This window comes from Chinchilla lanigera, unplaced genomic scaffold (genome assembly GCF_000276665.1).
Source record: "Chinchilla lanigera isolate Chin_1 unplaced genomic scaffold, ChiLan1.0 scaffold00018, whole genome shotgun sequence".
Lineage (NCBI taxonomy): Eukaryota > Metazoa > Chordata > Mammalia > Rodentia > Chinchillidae > Chinchilla > Chinchilla lanigera.
Window position 1 is genome coordinate 26,414,263 of NW_004955419.1, and position 15,946 is coordinate 26,430,208.

General features: G+C 41.7%; 2 protein-coding genes across 2 annotated transcripts; one reads left to right on the top strand and one right to left on the bottom strand.

Annotated features, from left to right (window-relative positions):
• Positions 1-628: 628 nt before the first annotated feature.
• Positions 629-8,998, bottom strand: Sec61b (Sec61 translocon beta subunit; the record flags this gene model as incomplete). Its single annotated transcript, XM_005382941.2, has 4 exons — positions 629-908; positions 3,634-3,735; positions 8,284-8,381; positions 8,537-8,998. Coding segments are annotated over 4 exons (750 nt in total), but the record flags the coding sequence as incomplete, so codon positions are not given.
• Positions 8,981-13,122, top strand: Alg2 (ALG2, alpha-1,3/1,6-mannosyltransferase). Its single transcript, XM_005382821.2, has 2 exons — positions 8,981-9,348; positions 11,950-13,122. Exons 1-2 carry the CDS (start codon positions 9,001-9,003, stop codon positions 12,850-12,852), a joined length of 1,251 nt encoding a protein of 416 aa, XP_005382878.1. The 5' UTR covers positions 8,981-9,000; the 3' UTR covers positions 12,853-13,122.
• Positions 13,123-15,946: the final 2,824 nt, after the last annotated feature.

Below are 15,946 nucleotides of genomic sequence, written 5' to 3' on the forward strand. Positions count from 1 at the left end.
CAACTGAATGCTTACACTGGTACAGCAGAATGAGCTAAATGACACCAAAAAAAAATTTAGCTTTACTTGGAATTATATCAACTGAATGTCAGTACCTTGCTGTGCTTACAAAGGTTTTTAATTTTCAAAACAAAATTTTATTTAATAAATCCAGTTTATCAAATGAATTCTTTCTAAATAGGCTTAGAATAAAAGATAAATGGATAGAAAGCCAATAGTATGCACTCAGAGAGTAGGAGAAAGAAGAGGCAAAACATTATGTATGGTTTTAGAGACAAAGAACAGAATGAGCAAACATTCCATCCAAGATTTCTGGTTTCTGATTTCTTTGACTGTTCTCCTGGGTACCGGCTGCCTCCGAACAGAGATCCGCCTGACAGAAGTCACAGGCATTCTCCTTAAAAGCCACAAAATACCCAAAATGACAATCACCGAACAGAAATACCTTGAGGAAAACAAGCCAAGGCCAATTACAGGATCTTGGATTTGAATGACTGCACGGTTCGATGAGTAACTGTCAATCCAAAAAAAGAGCACGATCTCCACAAGATAAACTTTCTACAGATTTACTTGCAGGCCTCAAGTCAGACGAGGGAGCTAGTAGAAGAGCACCAGTAATCAGACTCGGTATAAATGAATTAGAAAGTTTATTAGTTATAGAAAAAAACAGATTCTTCAAAATCAATTCTTGTTTAAGTTCCCTATAAAATAAGCTTACAGAAAATTTCTTTCTCATGAAGAGAAAATTCACTATACTTTTGGTCCAAGACATGTTCAGTTTTTTCCTTCTTCTTCGGATGACAGATGGATGTAGCCGAATCTACGAACGAGTGTACTTGCCCCAAATGTGCAACATAAATACAGAAGCGATGAACAGAAGACTCATAACCAATACTGGAACAGGGCCACTAGAAATAAGAAGAGAGGCATGCTTACTTTAGTAATAATATATTATTACATTCAATACCAAAGACTGTCTGGGGGCAAGGTGAGGAGAAGGAGGAAGCATTTAGAAATCATCCAGGAACATTATTTACATCATCTGAAAATATTCCCAAAACTATTACTGGGGTTACTTGAAGAGTGTGGTTGTGTTTAGAAAGGAAGAGTCCTTACTTTTAGTCCAACATACCAAAATATATACAAATGAAATGATCTGATGTTTTACAGAAAATATAATTTACAGGGTGTTGATTAAACAAATGCCATCTGATCTGTACTATAAATTCACAGGTAAGACAAATATTAATTTCATTTTATACATAAGCAAAACAATTCAGGCTCAACAGGATCATTACTTGCCTAAAAACATACAGCCAGAGTAGAAAGGAGAGACTTAAACTCATGTTTTCTGACTCTACACATACTGTTCATTTTATTGCCTTGAGGTTCCCATCTTCAAAGAGCAAACATTTTAGGCATCATGCTTCAGTCTGACTTAGGACTTTAGTATGGGAAGGGAAGAGATTTTAGGCATCCATCCTTAAGTAAATAAATCAAATGCTTTTCCATTTAAGAACTGGGTTTTTAAAGGGTGAATTCCTTAAATGTTTACTTTAGATGCCATCTGTCTGACTCTTCCTGCCCATTATAACTTTGCAGAATTCACATTATTTCATTTCACCTCCCAGATACAACTGGGGAATAGAGAGTGGGAAAAGGAATCTTTATAATCACCGAGGCAATGGAGAGAATCCTACCAAGGCAGCAAGGCTAATAAAGACCACGACTGGACAATAAATGATGCAGAAACTAATATCTTTGTTACACTGCTACTACTCTGTTCTTCCCAGAAGTTTATAATTAAGGGAATAAACAAATTTAAACAATGATAGGAAGAAATCATCATACTGCACTTGACCTTACTCTCTGACTTTAAGGCAATGTTACAGTAACATCAGCCACAGAGCATAAAGCTGAGACTTCAGCCATCAGAGTCATATGCTGGGGTCTGGAAACCAGCTCGGACACACAGCTGAGACTGTGGCTCCCTCATGTACTTTCTTCAGGTCTAGCTACTTACCTACGTAATGGGGATAATCACAGTGCCTTTCTCATAGGTTTGCTGAGGGATTAAGGACACAAGTACATATGCAGTGCTGGTTTACAGTAAGCACTCAGGCAATATTACCAACCTGAAAAAATTCTAAACTAGTAAAAGCCAAAAACAGGTGCCAAGATGTTGCTTGACTGTTCTAAGACATGGACTGGTGGACAAGAATTCCCCATCATGTCCTTTGACCCAAAACACCTATCTCTGATATGATGAGAATGGGTTTTACGGCACTACAAGCACAGCCTCTACTGACTCCTGGGAGGACTGAGCCATGGCAGCCACCGGCCCAGCTGCCCAACAGCAGGAAGCCTGGAGCAGACCAAGAAGAATGGGTTTTTCCCAACTTCTTCAGAAGGGTTTAAAACAAGTCCCTAGATACTCCAAAGAGCAAAGGAATTAAAAATCACCCTTAACAAAGACAAAAAGTTGTCAGTCACACCATAACCAACGCACATATCACCACTCCCCAGAATTACTTCCTACATACATCCTTACAAGTCTCCAATCAAAAAAAAAAAAAAATCAATAAATGAATTAAACCAAATCTCAAGGACTCTAAGGAAGCTTTCATAAACTACGCTTGTAATCCAAGTCAAGCCTCTGGTCAAAGTAAACTATCCAATTTTGTCTCTACCAGACAGGCAGTATAGAAAGAGCACGACACTTAATAGTTAAAATAACTGGTCCCATCCCTTGCTGTTCGTCTCTCAGCACACCACTTGGTGTTTCTGAACCTGAGTCTCTTGGTCTACAACATGGGGTACCTTCCACCTCATTGGATTGCTGGACAAATCAAACTAGAAAATAGCTATTAAAGTTCTTTGCAAAAAACCAAGTGTTATGTAAATTAGAAAATGAGATATGCTATCATTAGTTCAATTCCTCATCCACTGGGTTGAGCTGGGAAACAGCTGTGAGCAGTGGTGTTCTGGCACCTACTATGATCAGAAATCTGTGAGATTAGTCTACCATGGTAGCAGAATGGTAAATGAGCGGAGCCAGGCACAGGGACAGAGCCTCTTGGAGACCTACCTCCCACCACATAAGCACTTGCAGGCCTAAGAACTTGGGATGTGACATGTTCGCCTTCCTAGGTCCACTCACCACCCTCCCAAGGCAAGCAGGCCACAGAGCTTGTGATAACACAGACTAATTGAAAAACTTCCATTAGGCTGTAATAATATAAGCTTACGCCTTTAGGAGAACTCTGAAAAATCACCTACTTCCTATTCAGATGGTTGTTCCTATTTCTCACTGCGGAGCAAGAACACTAAATGAAGAACAATTTCATCTAATTAAGCAGTGTTCCCTCTAGTTCTCTCTGTTCCCATTACTTACTCTGACACAGCTACACAAAAACCTTCCTTCCTTTTCACTCACTCTATGAAGAGATGTCATTCAGGCCCTAACCTTTCTAATCGGCTGATGAAAAAAAAGCCACTCAGCCCACCTGGCACAAATAAGTGGCTGTGTATCATCTACCTTATAAAAACAAGTACCAGTCTTAGCAGAGAGAGACTGCACTGCCATGCGCTGCCACAGCAGACAGATACACAAGGCCTGCTTCCAAGACTTACACTTTCAGCCCAGGTGAGTCTTCTGTGTAAAATCGCCACATCCCCCCAGTGCCTGCTGAGGTCGTGCGGCCTGCGCTCCTTGTTCCACAGCTGGCATTTTTCCTGAAAGAGAGGAAAATGTTACCTACAGCCTTTTCTTAAAAATCTTTATAGTAGCATTATAACACATGCTATTATTATATGGTTAAAGAATCAGTAAGCAAAAAACTTCATTGCTAGTACAGATTTAAATTCCTGCTTTTACTCCACAGATCCAAAGTACTATGCAGTATCTATTATATGCCAATGCATACAATAAACTTGATAAGTAGTTACCATTTCCCACTTTATGCATGAGGAAAATTATGCTCAGCAATAGTTAAGCAACCATTCTTAAGACCACGTGATCAGAGGGTAGCCAGGTGGAATGTGGACCCAGGTCTGACTCAAATCCCACGAACTGCCCACAACATCTGGTCCCCTCACTTGGACATTTCAGTTTCTTTTTCACATACGGTTCTGTGAAGGCAAGTAAGACGCCTCTGTTTCAAAATGTCCTGAATCTATATAGCCAATCTTAAAATGACTGCTTTAAAAGATATATTTAAATTACTGCACTTACAGCAAGAGACAAAAAAGATTTAGATTTAATTATATATGAGTACCAGAAATGGAATATGCATTTTATAGAAAAATACTTCATACTGCTTTTGCCATTTTGTTACAGTGATCAAAGATCTTGGACAGAGAGGAAGGATGTGAAAAAATACAGAAAACACCCAACGAGAACTGGTGCCATGCAAAAGGATCAAGGCTCATGAGATGAGCTGTGTGATCCAGGCAGCCCTGGCAGGCAGAAGTCAAGTAAGAGCACGGACTCTGCTGACCAGGAAGAAGCCTAGGGAATCCTTTCCTTCCTCTGTAGAAGAACCCCTTAGTCACCAGGGAACCTCACCTAGCAAGTCTCCTCCCACATGGTACTACCCAATCTCAGCGACCCACCTCGCTCCTGTGCTAGAGCAGTACAACATAGAAGAAAGTAGTAAGTGGTAAGAAGTCAAAGAATCTTCTTCTTCCCATTTATTACCAACCCAGAAGTTGAAGGTGAGAGAAAAGAAAGACGGGAGAGAATGTCCTATTCCATTACTGTCCTACTAGCAACCAAATCCCAATACACTTTCCCTTGAAATCCCATTCTAATAGGTGTGGGTTGCTGATGCTGGATTTATTATTTTTAAAAAAGGAAGAACATGCAGGGAAGAAATCCAAGTGAAAACTCGGTCCCTACCATCTCTTCTCTCTTTCCTCCCAACTCTGGTCCTAATGGGGACTGCACCCTACCAAGGCCTTTGCACCACACTGAATATAAGAAGTACTGGCTACAACCCAGGCAACTTGCCCTGCCAAGTGAGTAGAACAATGGAGTCTTGGTTTTAGTCTGTGTTTCAGTCAGAAGACCTGTGCTCAAGAGAACTTTTATTAGTAGGAGAGTAATTTGGGTCTATTGTACTACGATGATTATATTTCAGACACACTAATTATGGGTCACATGGTCACCTGGGCATTTAGAACTTCATTTGTATGACTGTTTCTAAGGAAAAAAATGATTGTAAAAAGCAAATATAACTGTACAGGGACTTAGAGTAACTCATGCACATCCACATACAAAGATATACATATATTTAATCTATGTGGTAAGTACCGAAAATTTTCAATTTTCTTCCCTCTTCATAAAAAGAAACGAGTTAGAAGATAAATCTAACATGGGAAGTCATCAGACCCATGCCCTTGCCTCTACTATAATTTCTGGACTAAAGTCCCTATCTTCAAAGTTGGAATTACAGACTCTGTAGTGGAATTAGTGTGGCCTTTTTAAAGACTTCCTCGCCTTTGCTGGTACACAGGCAGTGAATCTGAAAACCAAGGGTCTACCTTACCCTTTCTTTCTGGCCAGTATGTCTTTCAATAACTTAACAAATGGTGTTCAGACTTAATCATTTACACTTTAGTCGAGCACAATGGCCTTCTGGTTGTTCCTTGAACAAGCCAAGCTCAATGACCTCAATCTTTACACTTAAGCATTCCTGTTTCCTAAGCACCCTATTCCTGCCCAGACCAATGAATGATTTGCTTCCTTGTTCCTTTTAGTTGTCTTCTCAAATGCCACCCACCCTGAACACCCTATTTAAAACCATTATCAACACTTACCTAAACCTACCACTCTCTGTCCCTACCTGGCTATATTTTGCTTCATAGCCCTTACTGCCTGAAAATAATTACTTATTTATTTGCCTCTTATGGTCTCCCACACTTGAATAAAGTTCATGGAATAAGTACAAATCCTGCCTATGTTGTTCACAAATATATCCTTTAGTCTTAGGCAGTGCTTGGCATGTAGCAGACTTTTAATAAATATTCAGTGACTACTTTAATATCCCTGTGTATTACTCCACCATCTTAATGTCCCTATTCCCATTAATTCTGCTTGAACAGTGTGCAGAACTTCACAATTTTGCCATTTATAATGCATCACTGTTCCTTTTCATCCTCATAGCAACGTCCTTTCACACTATATCAAGCAGTACAAGGATTCCAACCCAGCCTGACCTTTAATCCTATACTGTTTCTTCTCCAAGGTATTACTTTATTCAGCATAGAAAATACAAATCTACCAACTATATAATCTGCAGATTTATTGGTAACCACTACTTTCAACTTTTTTGCAAAGACTTATGAATACAAAGCATGGATATATTCTTAGACAACTAATATTACACTTATGAAATAATACTTAACCAGTCACAAACTTCTAGAAGAGAATATTGAGGGTCTCTCAGTACACACAACCATAGTTTGTCTGGTTACATTGGCTCTACAATACTAAATCCTAAAGATGCTATCAATACTTTTAACTTTAAAACCTCTAGCTATTGTTTCACTTGTTATTGGTTATTTCATTTGTATTACTTGATCATAATTACATCTGATAAACATATGCTTTCAATTTTTAAAAAAATTCTCACATGGCCAAACTTCTAAGCCTCAGTACTACCACTTCTCTTTAACCAGAACCATTCCTCCCAGGAACTATACACGTCTACAGGAAAAAATTCCAGGGAGGAATCTCAGTCTAGCAAGAGGGAAGTACTCCGAGGGCATATAATCCAAGTCACAGCCTTATGCACTTTCCTCGAAAATCTGTGACAAGAAACCTATAATCATTCAAGATAACTTACATCATTTCTGATAGTTTTGTTTACAATTTCCTTCTCTGAGTTGCACTGTTTCATGTATATTCAAATCACCAGTATTAGATCTATGATTATCAATTCAGATTTTCTATTGAAGCCAACAAGAGAAGCCTCATCCTATAATCCTGAGGCAGAAGGATCACCACAAGTTTGAGGCCAGCCTGGGCCACAAAGTGAGTTTAAGGCCAGCCTGAACTGCAGAGCAAAACCCTACCTCAAAAACCCAAAGCCTCTTCACATTTTTAAGCATAGTTTTCATGCAGAGCTTCAAGGCCTTCTCCTCTCTAAATAAAACCTTACTAGGTCCTTCAAAAATCCCAGAACAAAACAGTTACTCAGTTCCTTCATTCATTCATAATTTACTGCATCAGGACTTGTAACAGAAGCTGGAGAAAGACAGGGCTGGGGCAGTTTCCGTATCAAAGTCTAGAAGAGGAAATAAATATGGGAACATAAATGACCTTCTAATGATATGAACAAAATGCTATTGGGAACAAAAGCAAAGACCAATAGCTAAGTGCAAGGTTGTGAGTTCAATTCCCGGTACCGGTACCCAACCCCCGCAAAAATAAAAAAGACCAATAGCTACTACTGTCTGCAGATTAGGGTGCTCAGCAGGAAATAACCCTGGGCTTTGTTTCAGAAAATAAATGGGAATTAGGAGAGGGGTGCCAGGCTGGGGGGCTATGAGTTCAGAAAAACAGTACTAAGTTCACTGTTACTGAATCACAGGAGAAAGGTAAGACTGGAAAGATCACCAAGCAAGAGCCGTGATCCCCACATCCGTTTTCACATTTGCCAACAAGAATCTCACAGAGAAACAACAGAAAAGTAACAGCTAACTGTATGATGAAGTGGAAATGGCCTGAACAGAAGAGAGAAGTAGCAGATACAAAAAAAGATAAGCGAAGTTAAGAGTACAACTGGGGCAGCAGAAATGGAGGAGGACAACACTCGTGAACAGGTTTTCGTACAGAATTTAATGTACGGCATACGACTGGACATCAGGAAACCCGGGATGACGCTGAAGTTTCTGGTTTTGTGTAAATGCGTACAGCAGCACCATCTGGAACCAGGCCATAGTTTGGGACGAGGCGGCTAGGTGTGTCGGAGAAGTTATGTCAAGCTGAGTGTGCACGGCACTTCTTGGTGGGAAGGGGAAGGCAAAGCTCAGGTCCAGACACACCCGCATAATGACCTACATTGTCCTCACGGTCGGATTTATTTTTCCTTTTTAAAAAGCGCGAAACTGAGCAGAGAAGAAAACGATGCCCCCCTCACCCCGCGCCGTGGCCACCTCGCCTCAGGCTCATCCGGCCCCTGCGCGTCTTAAGGTCCTAGGGTCTGCGCCGCCGGACCAGGCAATTCTTGGGCCCCACCTCCCCACGTCTTCATCCTAGCGGGCCGCAGGGACTCTTACCGCTGCCGGACCGTGGATCCCGCCGCCCGAGCGGCAACCGCTTTGCTGGGAGAACGCCCCGAAGAGCCCACGTTAGTGCCACTGGGAGTCGGACCGGGCTGCAGCAGGGAGAGACAGACAGTGAGCGTCGCGGCCTCGCTCCCGCAGCCCCAGCACCCGCACGAAAGGCGGGGGAAACAAGGAAGCCCAATAGAAAGGGTCAAGCACAGGCAGGAGTCAGGAGGGACCAAAGAGGGAAGGCTGAGCCGCGTACCATGCTGGAGGACGGAGAAACGCGAGGCACTGGACAAGACCGCAGAAACACCTCCCAGCAAGAGAAGGACCGGCACCCGGGGAGACTGACTCTGGCCCCGCCCCCAGGCCCGCTGGCAGGGTCCTCGCTGGCTCCGGACGCCTGGGTTGTCCCACGATATGCCTGTGGAAATTCTGCTGAAGGAGACCTGACCAGCCGCTGGATAGAAAGCACAGACCCTTCGTTCCATTTCGTTGGATCACACTGTCTTTCATGTGACTCAGTCCCTCCCAAAGGGAAAATATAGCCTAGGTCAAGCGATAAATTTTCTTCGGCAGTTACTAAGCCCCCATAGATTTGCGCTGATGTGGCCCTAACTGACGCATGCGCGGCAGGGCGGTGTCGGTCCTCAGTAGCCAGCAAGGCTCTAGGGGCGGAGCTTGCGGTAGCCCCACCGGGCGCGGGACTCGGCCGCGGCGCCAGTCATGGGCGAAGGACAGGGCCCAGATCGAAGTGCTGGTACCAACCCGTCGGTGCTGTTCCTGCACCCGGACCTGGGTGTGGGCGGCGCCGAGCGGCTGGTGCTGGACGCGGCGCTGGCACTGCGGGCGCGCGGCTGTAGCGTGACGATCTGGACGGCGCACTACGACCCTGGCCACTGCTTCGCAGAGAGCCGGGAGCTGCCGGTGCGCTGCGCCGGGGACTGGCTGCCCCGCACCTTGGGCTGGGGCGGGCGCGGCGCCGCCGTCTGCGCCTACGTGCGTATGGTCTTCCTGGCGCTCTACGTGCTGTTTCTCGCAGACGAGGAGTTCGACGTGGTGGTGTGCGACCAGGTGAGGGAGCCTCGGGGCCCCGGGAGAGGACCTCTGCGCTCTGCAGTACCGAGAGGTCGGGACCGGCCTGCAGAAGTCCACTGAAGTGAGACCTGGCGAATTTAGCATGGATCCTAAAGTTGCAAATCGCGGCCCTCCCCTCTTCTTAGGGAGCTTGCAGACGGGGCCCAGAAATCTGCCCTTTAATGGGTCAACATGTAACTGAAGCGGATGAGACCTCAGGGTCGAACTCAGGAACGCTACCCTTAGAAGTTGGCCTCAGTTATTTTTATGTCTGAGAAACTCGTGTGTTGCCTTCCCTCTTTTCCGTTACTTTTGTGCACTTTACTTCCAGGTCGTACACATCCTGCTGTCTTTCCAGCCAAGCCACCCATGTACTCATTATAGCGTCCTGTATTAAAAACACCAAAGCTGAACGTGTCACGTCCCCATTAACACTTCAACGTGGTTGCCCAGTGGAGGAAAGTCCAGGTCCTGTACCTTGGTAAATAATGTTCAGCTTTATCTGCCCTATGACTGTTCTGGATGTTTTTCTTAGCTATTTTTCAAACTCCCAATTTTGTATTTTATTTTTGTTTTGTTTTTTTGTTTGTTTTTCTCCGGTACAGGGAACCGAACTCACGACCTTGCGCTTGCCAGGCAGGCGCTTTTGCCGCTGAGCTAAATCCCCAGCCCCTAATTTTGTATTTTAAAAAGTAACATTTACTGAGCAATAAAATTCAGTGTGAGAGTATAGCGTAAAAGTCCCGTTCCAAAGGTATAGTGTAAAAGTCTCCCAGAATTTAGCCATTGTCACGTTATTCCTGTATCTACCCTAGAAATTAGCCACACTAGCATATGTGCGTTTGTTTGTAGATACATCTTATTTGTACATAATTGGGATTATGACATAGTTTTTATTTTATACTTTCGTCAGCCAAAAAAAAAAATTATTTGGGACATCTTTATCATTATTAGAGATTCACTTTGTTGTAGTGGCTATGAAATACACTTTTGTTTGAATATACCATGATTCATGCATTCTTCTGTAAAAGGACACTAACATTGTGACCAGTTTTGTGTGTGTGTGTGTGAGAATAGATCCGTGTTGTCATGAACATCCTTACACTTTTTTGTTTTATACTTCTGCAAGCATATCATCTGAGTGAATTCCCAGAAATAAAGTTGTGAGTCAAAGAGTAGTTCATTTTAAATGTCAATAGCAGTTGCCAAATTTGCCTTCTAGAATTTTCCATATCCTCTTGTCCACACTGGATATTATCCACCATTTTAATTGCTACCAAACTGATAGATAGAAATAGCATCACCCCTTCATTTGTGTTTATTAAAGTGTGACTCCTGAGTTACTTTTGATCATTTTAAGAAGAAAGTCCTTCCTTTTTAAGAAACGTGGACATTCAGCTGGGCATGGTGACACACATCTGAAATTCCAGCACTCTGAGAGACTGAAGCAGGAAGATTGCAAGTTGGAGTCAAGCCTGGGCAACATAACAATTTAACAAGACCTTGGGTCGAAAAATAGGTGGGGGTTGGTGGGGTTCAATGCAACGGCCCTAGGTTCAATCCCCCTGGGGGATATATATATATATATATATAGTACCAAACATTCTGCATGTGTCCCTCATTAACAGCGAGCAGCTAAGATGTACTGGGTAGAGAAAAAAGTGGGGACCTGGAAGTAGGAGTGCTGGATTCAAGTTCTGTATCCACTGTTTTATGTAGCTATGGATAGGTTGCACAGTATCCCTAAAACAGAAATTCTTTGGGTATTATTTAAATGAGCTACGAGTTACATAATTTGTAAAAGTTCCCAGTAGCATAGTCTCTAGAAATGCCAGCCTGTAATTCATACTTAATAATCGTTATGCTTAATATTTACTTAGCACATAATATATGCTAAAGTTAAAGTTTTACTTATACCAGTGCTTTTCATAATCACAAAAACTATGTAGTGTTTTCAACTATGATTGTTGCTATGTTACATACATTAAAACCTAGAGAGGATTAGATTACTTGATCAGGAGCACACAATTAGAACTAAAATTCAAATCCTGGAAATCTTACTACAGAGTCTAAATTACTATAGTTCTTTTGTTAGTTTCTTAATAGGATCTAGATCCCAGAGCTGTACTGTCCGATATGATGCCTGTTGAGCCTGTTGAGTACTTAAATATGGCCAGACTGAACTGATATGCTAAATTGTAAAATATAAGCCTGATTTTAAAGATCTAATATGAAAAGGTATCTCATTAAGATATTTTACTATTGATTATATTTTAAAAGTGCTTTAGTAAAGCATATTAAAATTAGCTTTGACCTCAGAAGAACCTTAATGTTATTAAATTTTTATTTCATTTCTGTTGGACCACACTGTTCAAGTGGCAATCACTGTAAAGCTTTAAACGTTTAGCACATGTCCTGCAAATGTCTGCCAGCTTTCTGCACCAGTCATTGTACTGGGCGTAGCGGGGTGGGGAATACAGAGCAGAATTAGACATTACCCATGAGGAGCCCACGCACAAGGCAGGGTGTATAGGTATCTGTACCTCTGATTGAAGTTTAGTTAACCATTTTATCTGCTATTGATTTTACTTTGGCTAGGTGTCTGCCTGTATCCCTGTGTTCAAGCTGGCCAGACGACGTAAGAAGATCCTATTTTACTGTCACTTCCCAGATCTGCTTCTCACCAAGAGAGATTCTTTTCTTAAACGGCTGTACAGGGCCCCAATTGACTGGATAGAGGAATATACTACAGGCATGGCAGATTGCATCTTGGTTAATAGTCAGTTTACAGCTGCAATTTTTAAGGAAACCTTCAAGACCTTGTCTCATATAGACCCAGATGTTCTCTACCCATCTCTGAATGTCACCAGCTTTGATTCAGCTGTTCCTGAAAATCTTGATGACCTAGTCCCTGAGGGAAAAGAGTTTCTGTTCCTCTCTATTAACAGATATGAAAGGAAGAAAAATCTGAAATTGGCACTAGAAGCCCTAGTACAGCTACGAGCGAGGTTGACTTCTCAAGACTGGGAGAGGGTTCATCTGATCATGGCAGGTGGTTATGATGAAAGAGTGCAGGAGAATGTGGAACACTATCAGGAATTGAGGAAAATGGTCCAGCAGTCTGACCTTGGCCAGTATGTGACCTTCTTACGGTCATTCTCAGACAAACAGAAAATCTCGCTCCTCCGTGGCTGTACATGTGTGCTTTATACACCAAGCAATGAGCACTTCGGCATCGTCCCTCTGGAGGCCATGTACATGCAGTGTCCAGTCATTGCTGTCAATTCAGGTGGGCCCTTGGAATCCATCATCCACAGTGTCACAGGCTTTCTGTGTGAGCCTGACCCAGTGCACTTCTCAGAAGCAATAGAAAAATTCATCCATGAACCGTCTTTAAAAGCCACAATGGGCCTGGCAGGAAAAGCCAGAGTGATGGAGAAATTTTCTTCTGAAGCATTTACAGAACAGCTCTACCAGTATGTCACAAAACTGCTGGTATAATCAGATTATTTTAAGGTTCTTTATATTGCATTCACTGATGTTATTTTTATGGATCATAAGTCCAGTTTTGATACCAGAAGAGAGGTTTTAAAAATAAACTTGAGTCTTGAGTCTGAACTATCTTCCTGTATACTACACCTCCCTGTGTACTTTTTCAAAAAAATAATGTCTTATACTATGATCATTCCAAGTCTTACCATGTTCAGATTATTTAACTTCTCTAGATTATCATTGCTTTGCATATAAATTTTGAATCATACTGTGCCTTAATTGATTTTGGTAGTTATAAGTATATCATGATCAAAAGTTGATTAATTTGGTAGAACACTTGCCTAGAATGTACAAGGCCCTTTGTTCAGGCCCCACCACTGAAAAAAAAAGTTGTTAATTTGACTTTTTTTTTGGTCTTTTTGAGGCAGGGTCTCACTATGTAGTTCAGGCTGGCCTTGAACTCACTGTAATCCTTCTACCCCTGCCTCCCAAGTGCTGGGATTACAGGTGTGCACCACCACGCCCAGTATTTTTACTTTATAGTATAATGCAGACAGTTTCAAGTTTCCAGAATCAGCGGTCACTGTCATATGTTAATAGAATGTTGATTAGACTTGCCTGGATTCATAGCAAGAGTGCTTATTTTTCTTACAAAGATGATTTATTGTATTTTCTCACACAGAAACATGACAATAAAAGATGTTTAGCATAGAAAGAAACAATAAAGCGTTATAGCGTCCACGACCTATTTTTGTATTGTTAGATAATGTTAGGTAAGATTCCCAAACGTGAAGTCACAAAACTAAAGTGAATGTTGACATGAAGAGGGAATATTGTCACACATGCAATATGCGTTGTGTTAGCTTACTGTTCCTGTGACAAATAGATAATCAACTTAAAGGGAAGAGTGGTTTACTTTGGCTCACAGTTTCAGAGATTTCAGTCCACGGTCACTTGACCTTTTTGCTTTGGGCCCATGGCAGCACGATACATCACAGTAAGAGCACATGAAAGAGGAGACCTGTTCACCTGATGGCAGCTTGGAAGCATAGAGAGGAAAAAGCCAAGGTCTTAACATCCCCTTCAGAGAAATGCCCTCAATGACCTCATTTCCTTGTAGGCGCCATGTACACTACTAAGTTCTACCATGTCCCAGTAGCAACTTGGACTCAAGACCAAGTCTTCAACACATAGGCCTTGGGGAACATTGAGGGTCTAAAGTGTAATATATATCTTGTTTAAGGCTTGTTTCTCAGTGTCCTCTGAGTCACCAGTTTTGTTAGTTCATGTTGTATTAACTAAGCTTCTCCTAAATATTCTCTCAGTAGACAGTCTTTTTATCCTTTAAGGCCAGACTCAAATACCACTGCTCCAAGTGAAACTTGCCTTGATTTTTTCCCTCCCAAGCTAGATATGATCTTCTCCTTCCATATATTCTAGCCCTTTTATGCCACTAGCCAGTTCTTATACTTATTTACCTGTTGGTCTAAGTCCAAATAATAAACACTAAGCAATTTTCAGTATACCTTTAAAGCTCAATTCACTTTTAAAACTAGCAATATCACTAGCCAAGGGCTGGGGATTGAGCTCAGCGGCAAAGCGCCTGCCTGGCAAGCGCAAGGTCATGAGTTTGATTCCTGGTACCTGGGGGGGGCGGGGGGGGGGTCACACTAGCCAAAGGCTTCACATTAATGAACTCTAAGAACACAGATTTAAGAGTGTAACAGCCTATATGACTTTAGGAAAAGTAATCTGCATCTCAGCTTCTGTAAGCTGGCATCATTGTTCTGTTTACATAGATGATTATGAGGAATTTCAGTAGTATATACCAAGCTCTTAAAAACTGTACGTGGTACATAATACACACGTGTGAATAAAAAAATACAGTGAATGTTTAAGTTTTTAAACATCACAGTAAAGCACATATTCCCATTAATCCCCCTCAGAATACTCTCCCTTGTTTGGAATACTTCGCATTCTTGCTGCTCTCTGAAGCAGCTCTGGAAGTCTTTCACGGCTTTACTTGCATGGTCGTGTCTGCCTCAGTGACCTGAGCTGATTCAAAACGTTTACATTTCATGATCATTTTGACTTCAGGGAAGAACTAGAAGTCCTTTATTCCCAATCTCATGAATAAGGACAGGTAATGTCTTTATTTGACGGAAATTTCCATAAACATTTATAGTCTTACTATCATAATTTTTTGAATTTTTATTTAAGCATTCACTGCATTTTGTTACCATACTTTGTAAATGTTAGCTATTATTTTGCAATTTCGGAATTTTGAAAATGACTAGAAATTCCCTGTGGGTTTCATACCTCACTACTACATCATTATTCTGGGCTTCTTCAGAGGATGAAATTTCAGTTTATAATTTGTCACTGGCATTTGTGTTACAGGAGTGTTTATTTTAAACACCATACCAAAAAAGAATTGTACAAAATGAAGGAGTCAAATGCAGTTCTGTTGAATGTCATTTTCTTTAGCATTGTGAAATTTTACTGTCCAGTAAAATAGGTGAATTTATGGCTTGTGTTTCTGGGAACTTCATCTTTTCCAGAAAAACCTGCTGGGTTTAGGACAAATGGGATTAGTCACACTGTGAGCCATAGCGGCTACTCACCCCTTAGAAGCAATAAATCTTTATGTTATATGTCTTATTTTCTTTATGGAGATCCCTCCAAGATGGGCTGCATGGGTTCATAGGTCTCTAAGTTGTCCTCATTGACCGAAAGTCCTGCAGATGACAATAAGCCTTCACAGATCTGGGAGTGCCGCAGAGATCTGCCTGTCAGGAGCTTCCATCTGCTGACTGGTTGGCTCCCAGCTCCTGGGCAAATGAGGCTAATAACTAGTAACTAATAACCTAATAACTAGTGACTGTCGAACTCCATGGGTGGCCTTTAGAGTCTGCAGAGTTCTGGGTTGTCTCTGGTGTTCTTCACAGTAATTACTGTAGGCAGTTTTATATGTGGAAAATCTTCAAGCTCAAGACTGTCTAACTCAAGTTTTTTTCATTTGTTCTACGGATGCCTCTTTCACAAATGATTTGCCACATCCAACTTGCCCTGGACACCTGTTACACCCACTGTTTTGTTCTGT